The 19,254-nt window shown below is 46.3% G+C and overlaps 2 protein-coding genes across 2 annotated transcripts; one reads left to right on the top strand and one right to left on the bottom strand.

The window, feature by feature from the left end:
- Positions 1-2,896: 2,896 nt before the first annotated feature.
- LOC129597333 (BTB/POZ domain-containing protein 3-like) lies at positions 2,897-6,024 on the bottom strand. The gene is made up of 6 exons (XM_055494820.1): positions 5,646-6,024; positions 5,441-5,563; positions 5,058-5,238; positions 4,800-4,984; positions 4,267-4,402; positions 2,897-3,945 (listed from the first exon to the last, which is right to left on the bottom strand). The coding sequence occupies exons 1-6, from the start codon at positions 5,810-5,812 to the stop codon at positions 3,340-3,342; spliced, it is 1,398 nt and encodes a 465-aa protein (XP_055350795.1). The 5' UTR covers positions 5,813-6,024; the 3' UTR covers positions 2,897-3,339.
- A 10,386-nt stretch (positions 6,025-16,410) lies between these two features.
- On the top strand, positions 16,411-18,063 carry LOC129597332 (atrial natriuretic peptide receptor 1-like). Its single transcript, XM_055494817.1, has 6 exons — positions 16,411-16,814; positions 16,919-17,138; positions 17,203-17,404; positions 17,534-17,582; positions 17,649-17,799; positions 17,890-18,063. The coding sequence occupies exons 1-6, from the start codon at positions 16,411-16,413 to the stop codon at positions 17,926-17,928; spliced, it is 1,065 nt and encodes a 354-aa protein (XP_055350792.1). The 3' UTR covers positions 17,929-18,063.
- Positions 18,064-19,254: the final 1,191 nt, after the last annotated feature.

Here is a 19,254-nt window from a genome sequence, read left to right as displayed (position 1 = left end):
CGTACCGGTGTCGCGCCAACGCGCTCGCACCGTTGCAATATTCCGACGACACGAAAACCACTGCTCTTCTGGGAAGGTTGCCGTACGAGCTGCAAGAGTGGATCTTGCTGGAAATCCAAGACATTCACAGCGTCGTTCGTGCTCAGAGGTAAGATGTGAAAATAAGATGAAACAACATCCCATCTAATTAATGAGGCGGCGCCCAGTAAGGCAGAATGGGCATCATAGAGTAATGGTTTGTGTAGCCAAGGATGACTGGAACGATTCTGCCACAAAATATGATTATGAATATCCAATCGAATCGCATATTCAACGCCCAAAGGAACCGTTTAGCCGGTGCAAAACATATATATAAGGTCACCGTGCAGTTAAGATTGGGACGATTAAAATTAAGAAAATACCGTTTTACCAGCTCGGTTGGTTTGATGTTTTGATCATCATCCCGAATGAGGAAAAACACGATTACTCCAAGTAAAGTTAGGTTAAAGGCAATTTGGCACGCTCCTGTAAAGCAGCCATGCTAATACGTAGAACGGACAGGCGCAACATGATAAACCTATTCGACATTATTACTTCTCTTTCAGTATTGTGAGTACTTGGGAAACTAACCTATGCAGCATATGTTGCAGGGTTTGGAAGGTCTGGACCGACATTCTTAATGGTCGGCGCCGCAGCCAGCACGTTGCTATTAATCTGACTAATCTACTAGCCGAAGGCAAAGGCGACCAGGAGCGAAAGTACAACCGAACTCACCTGCGTAACGTCCTCCAAAACGCCGTAACAACGACCACCGTGTCTCTAACGCTGCAAAACGGCAGTCTCAGCCCAGAGATGGACCTGTACATTTTTCGGTGTCTGTCGATGAAGGTCACGCGTGTGCCTATGCTCGTCTTGAAAAGTAGTCGGTCCTTTCACGCTATTGAGAAGCACTACGAGATGTCGCGGTTGGAATGGTGCAACCTCCGCCACTTGATGCAAGCTTGCCAAGTACTGCATCTGTGTAACGTCACCTTCCCTACCGTCTTCGGTCCCATCGCCGAGTTGTGGCACGCGCCGGCCGGTATTTGCCAGGATGTCGATGTTTTTGTTGACAAAGCTGTCCTGCACTGCACGCTCAGTGAAATCGATCGGTTGCGACATTTCTCCAGGGTTTTGGACGCCGGATGTCCTAAGTTGTCTGCCTCCGAATGGGAAGTAATTGACCAATCCTGCCGAGCGATGATTAGCGGTGCGGAGCAGCGGTCGCGCAGCCGGCTGTTCTTCATGCTACAACTGTATGTACGAGTATTTACAAGTGTTGTCCCAACTACCACGAAAATAAAGAAGCACAAATCGGGCATGTTCTGTAGTATTATATAATTCCGGATGATAATAATTCCGTCCCGCATTTTATTGCTCTAGGCGCAGTCAAGTGATTATGTATTCGTAATAGTGCAATCATGGGAGAGTCAGTGTGGTCTATATGACGCAAAAAATGATTTCCTTAACGAAGGCCAAGCCGGCTTTGTCGCGTGAAAGTGAATGTAAGCTTTACCAATGAAATTTTGGTTAGCTGGTTTTATAGCTGTGGCGGTCCGGTGAAAAGGGACTTATTGCTTTATGTGAGAGCAGGCTGAGCAGCTACCACAACTGATACTTTAACGAGCTGATATTTGCAGGTTGAATGAACCGGTAACCGGGCAGCTGCAGCCACCATTGTGCAGTCTCGCCGCCCATGCCTACCGATACGCGTATCCTACGGTGAAGCTCTCCAGTTGCGCCTCGCCTGCCATACCCGTTCAGTGCCACGTACGCCAGCCACACGGACGCCGTCTGGCGCATATACCGGCAATAAAAGTGGGTGTCGTATTCAATAAATACTTTTGGTAAAGCTCCAACATGTCTTGCGAGGGTTCCACAGTCATTCTGCTTCGGTGATCAGCGAACATGTTTTAGTGGCCAGTGCCACACATCCACTGTGCTGGATTTCGGTCGGACACGGCAGGGGATGACTCAGTCGGTTAACTAACAACAGTCATCGAATATCATTAACATAGTCTAACTTTGCTGGATGAATTCGAATGTAATATTGCATGGAAATTAAAATGCCCGGCGTACCCGCTCCTATGTTGGTTTGAAAATGCATTCCGATAGCAAGTCGCTGAATACAAGTAATGTTGTTCTGCTTCTCCGGTTGGTGCGTGGCACTAGTCGGTTTTTACACACTGCGACCATCTACGGTTGACAGTTGTGCCAACCGCTAGTAGACATCGTGTTCGGCTCAAGGTTCTGCGATATGTGTAGTGGGTAACTACTTCCGACTCGAAGTACCACCTCCTCGTAAGGCAACTCAACAACAACAACCGACTGAAGATAGAGTTCGCCAATTCAAAACGGCAGGATGCGAAAAACGATCGGATTTCTGACGGAGCACTGCTTCGAACGATGAAATGCTATAAGCGTGCAATATCGTTGAATTCTTTGCTCTGACGAGAATTAACACCCCGAGACATGGGTCCCGAAAGTTAAAGATACAAATCGCAAAAAGTTAACGATAGCGTCGCCAGCAAAAGGTGACAACAATATCAATGTTTCTAAAAAGCAGGATCGGCAATGCATCGAGTGCCGCAGGTTTATTTTTCAAAAATTTGGATTGAATTTCCCGGTACTCAGTAGTCAGTACTACGGGCATAGCGTTGCTCCTAGTCCTTATTGTACAGATCATACTTTAGTACACCGAGTACGTTACTATGATCTGTTATTCAAGTATTCGTTTCTGATTGGGACGGAAATAATTGCACCCGTCCCGAAATCGCATAAATGAACAACAGCTCTGGGCTGTTGATGCGTCGCTGGTACGTCGTTCAGAGGAAGTCGAATTTGATCGGTTTCAGTTTACGATCCAATTACATAAACACAACACATCAGAGTTTATTGTAAATTGTAATCACATATAACTATCCACTTACGAGTACGGACACTGTGCAAAATTTGCTAAGCTTCAACAAAAGTAACACAGGATTATAAGAAAAGGAAACAAATAATTGTCGTGATAACTTTCATCTGACACGGAGGTGACCAATGCGCAGTCTTATGAGTTTCCTACTGCTGAAAAAACAGGTTTTCTCACACTCCGATCTGTCAATAAAAGCAGCTTCTGGTGAATACCGCCCCAACATGTAGGGTGTATAACTTCCTGGACCAAATAGGCCGAAATAAGTACAAAGCTCGTTATACACAGTAAAATCAATCACCAACGCAAGCCAAGAGCTCCGGTATCCAGTAGACGTTTCCTCTCGGAGAAACTTGCACTTTGTCATTTCCGCTCTTTCCCGTCTTTGGACTTGCTCCACGCATCCACTAGAAAATTGAAGTACTGTTATAAGCATCATCAGAAATTATCGTCCCAAGCAGCTTCGACGCCTCCAGCGCCACAGTCAAGAATTCACGCGAGGTCAGCGGCATCCAGTGAACGCTTTCTCGAATTCTTATTCTTGCGTTTGCTGCTAGGAGTAGTAGCCTTAGCCTTCTTCCACGCTTCCACTCGAGAATGTTCAAGAATATCTGGCTGAACTTGACCGTTTCTTCTTTACCGCTCATCTTAATGATGTGCTGGTCCCCGGTCATTCGCACGTACCTGGCATCCCTCACACGGTTCGCATAACCCGGAACGGGATAGACAACATGTTGTTTGGCCGCCAAGATATCCGATGCGCGGATTAGGTCGCCCAGCGGAATGTGGCTCATTTGCTTTGGATTTGAGTTGCGTAAACACAAGACCAGCGAGCCACGTGCACCGACTACAACAGTGGGACGCCAGTAATGCGATTTCTGCACGAAAACGTTTTCCTTGTGCTGAAATTCCACATCCCCGACACGGATGACCGGGGCCGTTCGGGGTTCCATCGGGAAGCGCTGTTTATCATGGCGTAACTCCGATAATTCTGATGCTTCCAACAGCCCACACTGTAAACAGAATTTGGTCCATTCAATAATTACACATTCAAATTTTAATGCAGTGCAAAACCAGAACGTCAAAACTTACACCGTTTGACCATCATAGCTCAACAACATGGTATATCTTAGAAGTATGTTGTCTGAGATAGTATTAAAAAAAGGAAATTTACAAATACCATAAGGAACGGCCACGATCTGCTACATAAATGTTTTTGTTTCACTGTATTCAATAGTTAAGCGCGTTCTAAAAGGTGCAGTAATTTTCGATCTTCAGATCGGATCATGAATGGCTGGAAGTCTGGAAGGGTTAAACAGCTTTCACCGCCTTACATCTGCCGCCAAGTCAGCCACTTGACTGTCAGTCATCGCTGGGAATCGAATCAGGTAAAACAGTTCTCCAAGGACTTCGCGCCGGTTAGCAGGTGAAAACTCCAGATCGTTGCGAATGCAGGCAGCCACCGCCCACCTGCGAAAATATCCCCGTCAACCGTTGCTACGGTTACAACCGCGTATACACATTAACCTTACCTCCTGGCTCCTTCGATTACCAAGAACTCACTACCAGCTCGTATTTAATGCTACCGGGTGAACTGCCGTACCAACGAAAGACCACTCAGTCTGAACTGCTGACTATTCCTGTTCTACAACTTCCAGTCAGTTTTTTATCTGGCTTTCTGCGAACACGGTGTGACGGTACATCCGTTATTTTTGTACAAGAACAGTCAACCTACTCAGGTCCTGCTGTAGTAACTACTGTAAAAAACATTCAGTTTAATTAGTTTCAAATCCGCGCGTCGTATTTGTATGGGTACTGGCTATTGCCAAATAAAAACGAAAAAAACCTGCTGTAGTTGTTTACTTACCGATCGGCAGCCATGCAGATGAGACTTTCTTCAGCAAACAGCGTATCGCGTTCCAGAATAGCGCGCAGCGTGGCGGGCTGCAATTCAGTAAACCGTTGCGACTTGAAGACTTCCTCACAGTGCACGTCCACGAAGTGGAGACAGTTTTCCACGACGCTGTCCAAACCAACAGCCCAGGTCAGCGCCTATACAGAATTAAACTGAAACCGAGCAAATACCAAAAATTAACGGAGGCAGATGAATATGAGCTGTTCATACATTTTCAAGATGCAGTAACAAACGATCAGGATCTTCGTCGTTCTTGATGAGATCCTCCATTATAAAATTGAAGCAGATGTCGGCCAGCAGGCTGACATCGTACTTGTCGGCGCTGACGGCGCATTGCAGCGTCGGAAAGACATCAGCCTTTGTCATACCCTCTCCATCGCCATAAATATATCTATTACAAGCCATAATGTACATTTCAAATAACCGATAAGTATTAGCTAACAATTGTAAACTCAAGTCACCGAACCGTAGCTATTCCAGCCTTCTCTCTAACTTACATGTAGTTGCTCCTCTACTTTCAAATACTGTAGTGCTCATGCTCTTTATTTTGATTCTCTTGATGAAACCAAGAAAAAAGTCGGAAGGCTACTCACGTCAGCATATTTCGGAATGCTTTAGGATGAATGTCCGGAAGCTCAATGACATCGTTGCCCTTCTCTGGCAAACTCCCGTGAAACATAGTATAGAAGACATCGCTTCCGCTGCTTAGCACGAACCTGTTCAATTGACGGACCATGGAGAACTTTTGGTTATATTCAGCGAACCAGCGTTATACCAGCAGGTACGACATCAACTTACTTGTGTGCTTTGAAGATTTTCGCTGGTCCAAAATGTCGCCCCACGGAAAACTCCACGTCACTCAGATCACCGCTCTTTAGCATCTGCTCCATCCGCTTGTCCACCCCTTTAATAGCGCCCCGTCGTGGGGGGCTTTCTTTTGTCGATAGTGTCGCGTTTTTTGGCATGTCTGTAGTTTCACGTTGGGATAAAGTCCTATTCTCAGATCTCAGTCCGATAGCTTTTCACGTGAGTGGCAGCTGTTACTACTGTAATTACACATGAATGGATGCAGAAAGTTCTTATCGAGGTCTAACGATGCCACCTCTAACGTTGACAAAGGACAACTCAACATCCACAAACTACTCAAGGTACAACCTGCCAATTCGAAACGACAAAACATGAAAAATTATCGAAGTTCAGACGAAGAACTGCCGCAAAATGCGGTACGAGTATTCGTTATGAGTTCGCGTTCTGACATGCGCCGTTACGGACTGCTTAGTGCATACTGCATACCATGTGACACCGGCACCGCAAAAGATGATTCGACAAACCGCGGCCCGTGCGAGGCTAACCTGTATCTTAACAGTGTACCCAGGCCACCGCCCGTGACAGCTCTTGTACGTTGCAATCGGTTAGATACCAAGTTAACCAACATCCACAGTTCCACACTCATGCATCACCTAACTCGGGACTCGGGCGTGTGTGTGCAAGCAACATTGCCTCTCCAGCAATGAGCAAAGGTCTCCGTGATGCTTGATGTGGCGATACTGTATACTGTAGGAAACTGGAATACCGTGCACGGTGCGAAAGCTGCCGCCGGATGAATATTATTTCCGGTGCAATCTGCAACGAATACAAAAAAAATCGATATAAGGGGGGAACACCGCTTTATTCAAACCATTTCCCTCTTCTGCTGCCATCACTCGGATGGAGTGTGACGTTGTGACATGTGACATATGGCGCTTATGTACCGGGCCGGAATTTTACCATATGTCAGCCATGCACAAAAGAGTCGCGTAGCCTTTCTGCCAACGCTTTAATTTGTCTGTGTACAACCAGATACTGAGAAAACACTTCGTGGCCGGAACCGGGCGGGATTCATTTGGACACATGTTCGAAATCCCTGTAGTAGTGCCAAAAAACCATCTGGAAACAAAATCGACATGGCAAAGTGTGCGCTTTGTGACCTTTCTTTAGTGTATTTGAAATGTGGTTTGTATTTTGCTAATTTCCGGTTAGGTAAAAGTCCATAAGTCTAACCGCACAAAGTAAACTAAGGGGCCGCTACTAAAAGGTTACAACAATATTAAAACCTTCAGAAAAACATGATCTGTAGTGCATCAGATACCGACTGCTACGGCAGTATGTGAATTTATACCAGAAAGTGTTTTTCAACTGAATGACGATAATTTTTCGTGTTCTACCCCGATTTTCGTTGTTACTAGGTAAAACGATGAACCTAATATTCGTATTGGTTTTATAATAGCTAACTGGTGCTTTTTGCTAGCCTCCCATCCGCAGGTGCGCGGTTATTACCGTATAAAAACTGGGAAGTGCGTTTGCAGCACTTTGGGACAACACTGGCACGGTTTCGCACATCATGACATGTACATTTCCGGCAGCATGTACCTTTCCAGTGCATTGTGACAACACCGGCCACTGTCGTTGTAAATAAGTAATTGTAAGAAAAACCCGGATAGAGTACACTCGCACGTTAATCAAGTGACGTGTACTGGCGTCCCTTAGTACACATCGGTACTACTTTACTACTTCTACCCCTACTATTAAGGCTTAGGCTTTACTACAACTTCTACGCGAGTCCTGACCCCGAGTCTCTAGTTCGACTTCTTAGAAATCTTCAGCAGAGAACTTTGACCGCGACTTGCCATTTCGACGTGACCGCGCTTCGATGACGTAGCTCAACCTATTGTTCTAGTGTATTAGCTGACCTCTTGTTCTCATTAGTCCACGTGTAGAGATGCAGCGGTGTGATTAGTCCACGTGTCCTTAGATGTCTCTTATTGGTTAGCGTGTAAATCCCTATTGTTCTCAGACCCGTACCTGCGCGTACGAAGAGCCAGCACTTGCGGTGCCCAGGGCTATATAAGGCGCTCGTCGCCCACAGAAATGTCAAGAGTTGTAATCCCAACAAAAGTAGAGTCTTGTTACTCGATCTGATTAACTTCAGGCTTTTGCTCTGGTCTTCTCTTTCCAAGTGAGGCTGTTCAAACTGACCTCTGGGTGACCTTTCACCTATTGTCAGGGGTCATTCCTCTACTTCGTCGACGTGCATTATCATCTTCGGATAGTCTCGTGACGTAACAGGCTACCCACTTGATCCCACTTGTTTGCCGTGACCTTTCGGTCCCTTCGATCTTCATGCCCTGTAGCGCCAGGTTGATGGAATTCTCATACGCTTCGGCTACCATCTAGCGTCGGACAGGTAACGTATAACTTCTCGCATCCTTGTGTTTTCCTTTCGTGTCTTCTCTTTCAGCAGGCTTTCGGGTTCCGGATCCTCTTCTTCATCCTTGCATATCATCTCATACTTGTACATCAACATCCTTAACCTTTCGCTCCATGAATTACATAAGAAGTTGAGATAAGAGTCGCTCTATTCCTCCGACTGGTCGTGGTCCGGGAAGTGCATTTCACCATCGCATACAACGTCGTTTTATTTCTTGTATTCTATATTGCACGACACAAGCTTGAGATCCACGAAGCAAATCGCCCAATAGCTCGGCTGCTCGATTTTTACCAAACCGTGTCCAGATGCAGTAAGGTAAGTTTAGACCTCACGATCACGCAACCAAGTATTCAGGGTTAACGAGGCGTCATCGTCGACTACCCAAAAATTCCTCTCAAATCAGCATTTTGTTGCCGGTTAATTAATCTGCGTTCCAGTATGCGCAAGCAGCGCAACCCGTATTGTAGCGCAACATAGCGGAAGACGGGATTAATTAAATAAGCTGGGCAGAACAGGCAGTACTGTACTTCGTATAATTACACACCCTCCTAGTGGAGCATCTACAGAATTACTCGCGCTAATCTTCAATCGGATGTTACTGTGCCTGGCCAAAATACAAAGATATCTATAGATCAAAGAAACATTTCGATGCGATACTAATTAACGCGTCACGTGCTCCAATGAGCATGACAACAGCAGGTGCACTGTCAAGTTGTGTAAACTGCTTCTCAGCTGCGTAGCCTTGCTGTGGTCATTGGCGACATGTGTCTGCTTGAAACGCATTCCCGACGAAATTCAATCTCTGTATTCCTCAGGGTTAATGCTTAACGTACGAGAGCTGGTTAGAGAAAAAATACCGTTCTTTTAGAACCAGTGGAAGTGCGACCTGAGGTTTTAAATCACGCTTAGGAATTCTGCCTGAGATCATGAATTTTACTAACGATTTTCTGTTACTTTTAAGGTGTACAACATGATACTGGCCGTATCGCCATGGGACGGGTGTAATCAGAGTGTTGCAGATTTCCGGAAGATTGGTGAAGTTCTGTTTGCGACATAGTGCTCGATCTAAACCTGAATCATTTTGACCAATGTCTACTAGCACAACGTTGTAGTTGTGCGAACTGGTTGCTGCCCAATAAACATTAGAAACCTGTAACCAGGTCGTTTAAAAATGTACCGGCATAGCGCTCGTTCCAGTGTCCTGTGCACAATTTTGATTATTCGGCTGGCACTCAGCCAAGATCAGCCCTCCATCCCGATCACTATTGCCCCGACGCTGGAGGTGCGGGTGGTCAGTCTGCAGATACGGGAGCCCAGCGTGGCGGTCGGGCTGGTGTGGATGGGCGGCGCCCTGCAGCTGGCCGTGCAGCGCGCCAACGAACGCTATGCGCAGCGTGGACTGCGCTTCGTGGTGCACCCCTTGGACGTCATGATTAACTACACTTGCCCTCAGACGGCCGCCGAGGGGATTTTCCACCTGGCCGACTATTACTATCGTCACAACCTGGACCAGCATTGGTCGGGCACCTGCGACCTCTACTTCACCAATAGTAGACCAGTGCTGCTTTAGTTGCAAAAATGCAGGCTTGTTGGTAAGATGGTTCATTTTGCAGGTTGCATGGACTATTTTCAGATGCTGTCCTTATCCAGCGGTAAGCTTACTAACGCCTGCTCATAAACCCCAGTAGCCTCATGATGCGTGGTTTTGTGTAACCGGCAAAACCGTCCAGCGCGTAAGCACATTCCAATAAAGTGTCTGGTTGCGCTCCGGCGTAACGCGTCAGTTATCAATTCTGTGCTTTCGTTTCGCTTCCCAAAAGGTCGCTTGCACAAGTATATTTGATTCGCATTGTTTGCATTAATTATTCTTTGGACGGTGATCGGTTTTCCTGGTTTAACGGCAAAGTTACCCGGCATACGGTTAATCCCGTCCGTACGGTTTTGCTTGCCACAGTTGTTACAACGTTTTATGTTTCACAGAATGGAATGCCTTCTTTTTCAATAAGTAAGATTTCTTTCCGGGAAAGAAGTGGCGCGGCGCTGTATGATACTCGTTTATACCATTTCCAGCGGTATCGCGGTATCCGTCCCGCCGAGGTCTACTCCTACGTATTTGCTGAATCTGGCCGGCAGCGGGGTGGACGCGATGCGGACCGTGTTTGGTATCCTCCGCTACTTCGGCTGGTCGCGAGTGGCTTTCCTGCTCGACACGCGCGCCACTACAACTTTCTATGGTAGTCTGCTCAATGCCGCCAAGGCGCTCTCGCTGGCCAGCAAAGTCCCCATTGGCTCATATCCCTTCCTGCCCAACGACAACACCTCTATTGTCAACGGTCTGCTCCGCGCCCAGGAGACTAGCCGTGGTACGTTAGCAATTAGCCAAGCGTCTCCTTTGGGAAAATGCGCTGCGCTGTGGAGGTGCATTATTGAACATCCTCTGTTTCGCTTAAATGCTTTCCGTGTTGCAGTTTTCTTCCTGGCTGCCTCTGCGTCCGTAGCCTGCCTGATAATGGTACGTAATACTTAAGTATACGTAGGTACAAGACAAGCCCTTCTAAGCGTACTCTAACAATTATTATACTTGTGAAAATGCGAATTAACAGTAAGCCACAGAGCAGTAGCGATAAAACCGCTTATTAGACGGGATGCAATGGCATATTTTAGTCACACATCTCATGATTTGCCTATCTTCCTCTTGTTCCTTCTCTTCGCAACAAGTTCACACCGATGATTTGCTAAACATCATCTTACGGACCGACAAATCGAAAATCTGAAAAACACTATATTAAACCAAACCAAGAAAAACTAGGAAAATGTTATTCAGCACAGCGTAGTCAACGAATTTGCAGTAGATTGGTCGACAAATTACCGGCAAGCTGACAAAGTCACAGAACTTGCTACCCGCTTTGGGACTGGTTTAAACATAATGTAGTGTTGTTATTTACTTACGGTTCAGGTAAAGGTGCGCCTACCGCTGGGCGCTGTCTTGCTCGCTCCAGCGGAAACTTAATAAGCAGGAGAGACTGGCGAGACGTTTTCATTATCGCCATGCAAATGAGATTGTTAACACATAGCATTGGTACCACATCAACCGAAGAAAACATGTACGAGAAACAAATCATTAGACGAATGCATACGAACATGATCATCTGGACCTAGGGAAATACCAGAATGATCTATGACTTTTTCTGCTGTTGCCGTTGATGGATTCCATAGTGAATTTACAACTGACTAAACAAATTGATATGCACGTTAAAAATAAAATTTCCAATTTAGCAGTGGCTAATGAGTGATTACAACCAACATCAACTGATCCATTGATGTTTTCTGGATACGAGCTTTAATTGTCATTATATCTGATCCGGGATCAGGGATAGGGTACTGCTTAAGGACAACTTTAGATGTTGCCTGTAACAAATGTTTGATCACGCGTGTGATTCGTACTCACAGGATCTGGCCAGCCGACTCGGGATGACCAACGGAGAATACGTGCGTCTCCAGAAGATTGTACTTCCATACAGGTGGCAGCAAGATATAGCCATTTGATGGGCTTGCAGGTGTTCCTCAATGTGCAACCAGCCCAGAACAACTTCTACGGGAAGGCGTCTTTCTTCAACAACCCCACGCCGTTGGTCAGTTGAAATATTTCCCTTTGATGTTCGTATTACGTAACTAACAGAAGTATATTCGAAGCGATTTATTAAAGCAATCGGCATTTAGATGTTTGATTGTCAAAACCAAAATTAATAAGTATTCAGTATGGGCCAATAAGTATCACACGATGAAAGCCAGCCTCGTTCTAGTACAGTATTGGCAATTACATGTTCTAAGTGTGAATATTGAGGACTTGTGCTCCACAGATGCTGAACTTGACATGGAACATGATTTTTCTCACCTTCCATGAATCCGACGACACCGACTCTGAGCGAGAACTGAATGGCGAACTGCGTCAGTTGGCCCACGAGCTGTACAACGTAACTTACGAACCAGGAGTCCAGGTAAACTGCTCGACTATTAGTGCAGTGAGTGGGCTGACTCATTTACCGGAAGAATAATAGTCCTCTCACAACCGGCAAAAGAAAATTCTAAGCAAGCGCCTCTAATTAACTCCATGTCTACGCGCGAGTACCTATTTCGCAGAACTAATTCACTCCTGGGTAAATTATACACAATCAGAACGGTGTGTAAGGTCATCAAGCGAGTGCGGAGATAAAATACCTTATTGACCTTTCTGCCAAAGTCAGATTGTAGCTTCGTAGTTGTAGAGAAAGGTCAACTAATCATAATTTACTAGCTGGTACTTAATTCTACATCTCGTTGCTTGCTATCACTACCCGTAGAGCCCTTCAAGTGGCCACCTATGTTAAGTCAATGCGCGACATACCTTCAAGTGGCCAGGCTGCAGTTATTTGGCCCCAGAACCGATCTTCTTCCAGTTTTTTGGTACAGGATGTTCAGCTCAACTTGCGCTTTACAGAGTAGTTGAAAATTTCAAAATCGGTTGAACCGTTTTTTAGTTATTTACGTTGTAAAAAACCAGTGACGATACGCTTAAGCCGCGCCACGAGAGCCACTACAATACGCCAGCTTATTTCACTTATCAACCACACGTGTGCGGATGCAGCAAGCACTCGCTTTATCTGAGCGGATATGAGCACAAAGGCAACCGGGATCAAACTAAGTTTTGAAAAGTCATTAAAACTTACAAAAAAGTAACAACAGAAACAAAACAATAAAAATCATAAATTAGTGGGCATGCGAAAAATCAGGTTAGTGAAAATAAAAATTTATAAGATAGTTAAGTATACCGGTTAGCAGGGATCGCTGAATTGATTTGTGGAAAACGGCGAGTACAAGTATGGGAACTGGAAAGGGTTTTTGATCATTGTTGTCGTACTGCTAACCGGTGTCCATTAACCTGTGAATTTTTATTTTCACTAACCTGTGAATTTTCGCATGCTCTCTAATTTGTGATTTTTATTGTTTTGGTTCTGTTGTTTTTTTTGTAAATTTTAAGGACTTTTTCAAAACTTAATTTGATCCCGGTTGCCTTTGTGCTCTTATCCGCTCAGATAAAGCGAGTGCTTGCTGCATCCGCACACGTGTGGTTAATAAGTGAAATAAGCTGGCGTAGTGTAGTCGCTCTCGTGGCGTGGCTTAAGCGTTTCGTCACTGGTTTTTACAACGTACAGCCCTGCCGGGCCAAGTTGGGACAGTCACAAAAAATTCCTGTTTTTTCACCAATGAAGTCTAAAATTTTTATTTAGCTGCTGAACGATAGCATTTGGTCTGTAGTACCTTTCAGTTTTTTATTTCGATGCAAAAAGCTGAAGTACAAGGAACGGGGGCTAATTGTTTAATTTAAATTTTAGTGCAAAAATCGCACAGCTTACTGAGAAATAATCAAGTTCAATCGAAAATAATTTTAAAATTGGCGAAGGTAAGGAACCGTCAACTAATAGCGTGGTTTTCTGACGGTCCTTCCCACATTTCATCTAAACACTAAAGTTCTCCCTAATGCGATCCGCGCTCCAGGCAACCGCATTTCTCTGTTGGTGCTCTTTAACATACAAGTCTATGGAAGGTTCACCTTCCTTCGAGGTGATCTCGAGTACTGATCGCGCCAGAATTTTCGGCTAACCTATAAAAGACACCTCATGGGTCACGCAATAGTTCCAGAAAACGTAAACGCAGAAATATCAATTGGTGCATTTCTTACAGCTGCAGTTATAAGCGGCCGAAAAATTACCACCACCCCGCCCCCTTAGTCGCTCCGTGGGTCTTTACTGCCGTACCAAACGCCAACAGTTTTAACACTGCTGGATTCGCAATAGAAAGTTACGCTAGGAGAGTTCAAATATGGAAACAAAGTGCCTTTTGGGAATTTTTCTGAATTTATTTTACGCAACTGTCCCAACTTGGCCCGGCACCCCTGTAAATAACTAAAAAACGGTTCAACCGATTTCGAAATTTTCAAGTACTCTGTAAAGAGCAAGTTGAGCTGAACATGCTGTACCAAAAAACCGGAAGAAAATCGGTTCTGGGGCCAAATAACTGCAGCCTGGCCACTTGAAGGTATGTCGCCCATTGACTTGACATAGGTGGCCACTTGAAGGTCTCTACGGATATGTTAAAGATGCGACAACAATAACATGCATTAATATGTAGCAGCAACTGCATTTCAGCACTCGTATTTTTTGTTACTGTTACTTGTTAGTACGCTATTTGCGCACTACAGCACTTAGTTGAAAGAGGGCAGTATTCCGCGAGTAATGGTTGTAGTAAGCGCGCGACAATTTTTTCCGAATAGTATGGTTTTTACTCGTAATGCATCCAGACGAATGGCTCCCTTTGCAGCCGCTGAGCAATTACCCGACGCGTTTGGCTTATACTTCCATCGAGCTAATTAGTGGGATCTTGGCCGACAAGCTGGATGAATATCACCGGCTGCCTGCTGCGCAGCGCGCTGCTTTCTGCGCGGGTGACCACCTGGCTTCGCTGCTCTTTAATCGCACCTTCAGCTTACCACACGCCACCGTGGCCGTTGGCCCAAGCGGCCGTTCTGCCATGGATGTCGACATTTGGATGTTCGATTCACACAGCCGGAATATGAGCGTAACGCATGTTTTGATCACGTATACACTTATTTCCCTGCTCTGACTGAACGGTTGAAGTTTGTATAGATGTTCGCGGTGTACCGTTCCGTTAGCGGAACTTTGGAGCCGAGGAACACGTCAGTTCGGGACTGGCCAACTGGAAGTACGCCGCTAGATGTACCGGTATGCGGTTTCTCCGGACGAGAAGGGCCCTGTCGCGACCACGGTATATTCCACCTCGTGTGACCGTTAAGAATCAGATCGCTAAAGCCTCCACCAAAACGGTGCAGGTTAATTGTTTGCAGCACGCTTGGGATCCGTCTTGACCGTCGCTCTTCCTGTGGCCGTTGGAGTTGCGGTGGTAATTCTAGGCGCATCCTGCGGGGCGCTCTTTGCAGTTCGGTAAGTGAGCTTTTGTTCATGAATCACCTATAGAGTACGTATATGTACTGACGATGCGGTTCATCATTGCAAAGAAGAGTGAGAGGCTTCAACTTGATATTTATATTCCAATTTGTGTTCATCCATAACATAATTCACATGCCTTTTCTGTGTCCGGGAAAAACCACACGTGCAAGCCGCTGTTAGCACATCTCCATTCTAATTGCTTATGCGGTGCTTCGAATGAGCTGCTGACAGTGAGGACTGAACAGTATCCAAACTAACAAAATCAGCTGTGCTTGCGATTACCGGTATAAAAACATCAATATACTACGTGGCCAGAACCCAGACACAATTTATTAGGTTGTGCTGTACAGACATACGACATACGTATCTGTACATACGAATGAAGGATCGAAATATCTATATATGTACAATCAAGCGTGCCGGTATAAATAACTATTTACCGAAGTAAGACTATTATCGAGTCCTCTCGGTTGTCGTTGCATATTACGAATTCTGGGCTGTTACAGAAAAGCGCGACGGAACGACCGATCTCGTTACTGGTGGCTGATCAACGAGAATGAGTGGAACGCTAGCCTTACCACGATTCGGACAGAATTGATCAATCCGGTGTCATGGAGAAACACGACCGTGTGGCTAACCACGATGGAGGGTCGCGACCGTTACGACCTGTCGTTACTAACGGGTCTTGTGCCCAATACGGCGGTTAGTGGAAACGTCTGTCTCGATTCCAGAGGGTGCACTCAGCCAGCTTGTAACTTAGATTTTGTACTGCGACGAGTTTTGTGTTCCGAATTTACACGAGGAATAAAGTGGAGAACACTCTGGTTGGCGTCCGGAATGGAACAGTGAAGCACCTTTACTATTGCATAATTTCTAGTTACAGTTGCTACCCTAAACAACTTCATTTTCCCTTTGCCTGATTTCTTAGCATCCCAATGTCAATGCGCTGCTGGGCATAGTTATGTTGCCGCATCAGGCCATCCTTATTTCGGACTACTGCAAACGCGGCTCATTGCTGACGCTCCTGGAAGTATTTCAAATAGACCAGGATTTCCAGCTGTCCATGGCCCGCGATCTTGCCAAGGTACGCCGCAAAAATAACCTTTCCATAATTACCCGTAATAAAGTGATTATTCAATAGGGTCTTAGTTATCTGCACAGCAACATCGGCCGAGCGCATGGCTGCCTGTCTCCCGGCTGTTGCCTCATCGACGACCATTTCACTCTGCGTATCGGACAGTTCGGCTTCGCCGCGATTGGCCATGCCCTCTCGCTAGACAAATCCTCGGACGTTCGTGCTCCCAAAAGGGATATGGCTTTCCCGGCTGACATCTACGCAGCCGGCCAGATACTTCTAGTGATCATCTATCAGTCGACCCACACGACGCCATCCCAGCTAGCCATTAGAGCGGCAAGGGAGATGGAGCTTGAAGAGGTAGAAGCGGCGAATCACAACATCCAGCGAGACCTGACACTACTGGCAAACCGCTGCCTGCATACCAATCCCGTTTCGCGTCCCACGGCAAAGCAGCTTCTGACCGCTATGGGACGGCTGCATGTTCCCGGGCAGCCGGCATCCCGAAACGTCGTAGAAAGCATCATACGGCGCTTTGAGGCATACACGGTGACCTTAGATGAAGCGGTGCGAGTGAAGACAGAGGAGCTACTGAGCGAGCGAAAGAAGTGTGATGATCTGCTTTGCGAACTGCTTCCCCGGTAGGTCAGCGCTTTTTTTCTGTGAAAGCCGATACAACAATACGGTTCCGCTGTGAAAGCAAAGAAAACCGAGAAAGTATTTCTAAAACCTGATTATTGCGTAGAGGCGTCGTGGACCAGCTACGTAACCACGAAGCAATGGTAGCGGAGTTCTACAATTCCGTCAGTGTCTTTTTCTCCGACCTGGATAACTTCGTCGACTGGATGAGCAGCGTCCCACCCGTGGTGGTCATCGGCACCGTTACGGCGCTGTTTAGTGCTTTCGACGGAGCCATCCAGGAAATGGACGTCTACAAAGTGGAGACCGTGCGAGATAGCTACATGGTCAGTGTCAGTCACTACATTCGGACGTGCACAAACACTCTAGTCGCAAATCCGGCTTTTACAGGCCGTCAGCGGTATTCCGGTACGAGGCGACAACCAGCACGTGCTGGAAATTTGCCGTATGGCCGTCAAACTGCTGCGAGTGTTTGCCGGTACCGAAGCCAGAAGAAATTCGAAGAGTCAAGAGACGCCGGTAACAGTAGGCACTGGGCATCCGCAGACCGGTCATCACTCGTTGCTAGGATTGCGCTGCGGTATCCACTCAGGTAGGCCTTTTCTTAACTCAAGCCTCATTCGTGGTCAATGTCTGTAACTGCGTCATTCTGAAGGATATCGTTGATCTTTCTAATGATCAAGTGCCAGTATTAACACTTTGTGCGCCTGGCTTCCTGTAGGTCCCTGTGCCGCCGGAGTCATTGGCATGCGCGTTCCCCGTTATTGTCTGTAAGCGTTAATTAAGCGCTATCTAATCGATTACAGCGATGCATAATGCCAACTGAATTTTTTCAGGTTCGGCGACACGGTGAACGTGGCTGCCCGCATGAACACTAACGGTCAGGGCGGTCGCATCCACCTCAGCCAGGCCAGCCACGATCTCCTGGCTGCTGATGCCGGTAGTCACCGCTTCCGTCTGCAAGAGCGCGGGCTACTTTTCGTTAAGGTACGAGGTTGGATTTTCTGAACACTACTGCAGACTAAGTTTCCTTCACCCTCTCAAAGAGCCTGGTTAAGCAACAATGCCACATTGCAGGGCAAAGGAGACATGCTTACGTACTGGCTCGATCACTGACGCGCGCGCATCGCCCACGGCTTACGAGCCAAACTGAACAGTGGAAGAATGAAGATACGATAGTCATGCACTTGCAGTGACCTTTCCAGCATTGCGGCTCAAGTGTTAATTGACTCTGCATCTGATTCCATTATTACGCTTCAGCGGCGTCTGTCGAAAAATTATACAGTGCCCTGAACGCTCCGTAGAATCCATAATATCATTGACAAAGTTGTCTAGATATTATAGGTCGAACGAACTGAGTTTAACACACCTAGGGTTTATTAGACAACTAACAGGCGAGAGATCATATTGACAACTCGTGCTACAAAATTACAACCGAATTCTACAAAATACAGCTTAGGACAAAAAAGACGCATAATCCCACCCACAGCATAATCCCACTCACAGCATTCCGAACGCATGCGGCGCAATGCCCTGTACGACTCAGCTAAAATACCCGGTTGTCGTACAAGTGCACTTGCCACATGCGTACGGATATCTGGGTATGGGGGTATGCGTCCTTTTAGTCCTAAGCTGTACATCAAAGAAAACTCTGCTTTATCTGACCTGAAAGGGAAGGCACCGAGGCACAATCTAAAGAGGCAGTCACTATACACCGCTTCCAGTTGTTTTTAAATCTGTAATACCTTAATCTGTTTAAATCTTTTTAATAAAACATAATAGCATACGACTTTTTGCCTGGAGACGATTGTCCTCTTCCCATTTGCGCTGTAATCACTGGCTTTGCTACACGCATACATTTAATAAGAACTGAAGAGCCGTAAATATAAGAAAATAGCGTCCAAACGCTCGGTATCGCTAATAACGCACCAGTTACGTAACTTACGTCTCACACAAAGCCAACGCCATCCAGTGAACGCTTTCTCGTACTGTAACCCTCCGAATTGTCGCGCTGCTTATTGGCTTTCTTCCACTCTTTCACTTGCCAATGTTGGAAAAAAAGCTGACTGAACTTGACCTTTTGCTCTGTGCGGCCCACAATGATGGAGTGATCGTCACTTTTTGCTCCGACATACCGTCCATCCTTATAGTTTTCCAGATTGCCATTAACGGAATAATGAACGTGCTGACAGGCAGTCAATATTGCCGATGCGCGAACGACTTTCTCCTGCTTTATAGCGCGCACCTTGTCTCTGTTTTTACTGCACATGATGTACATGACCGGCAGATCCGCGCGCACCAATCACCACAGCAGGTTGCCAGATCTTCTGTCGCTTTACGGTTCGTCTCACGAAAACTTCTTCCTTATGAAAAAACACCACATCTCCAGCACGGATGACCGGGACCCGTCGGGGCACACTGGAGAAGCGGTATTTGTGCTGG

Source organism: Paramacrobiotus metropolitanus, unplaced genomic scaffold (genome assembly GCF_019649055.1).
Source record: "Paramacrobiotus metropolitanus isolate TYO unplaced genomic scaffold, Prichtersi_v1.0 Parri_scaffold0000103, whole genome shotgun sequence".
NCBI classification, from domain to species: domain Eukaryota; kingdom Metazoa; phylum Tardigrada; class Eutardigrada; order Parachela; family Macrobiotidae; genus Paramacrobiotus; species Paramacrobiotus metropolitanus.
Note: the sequence above shows the minus strand (reverse complement) of the source record. Positions and strands in the feature narration are given on the sequence as shown.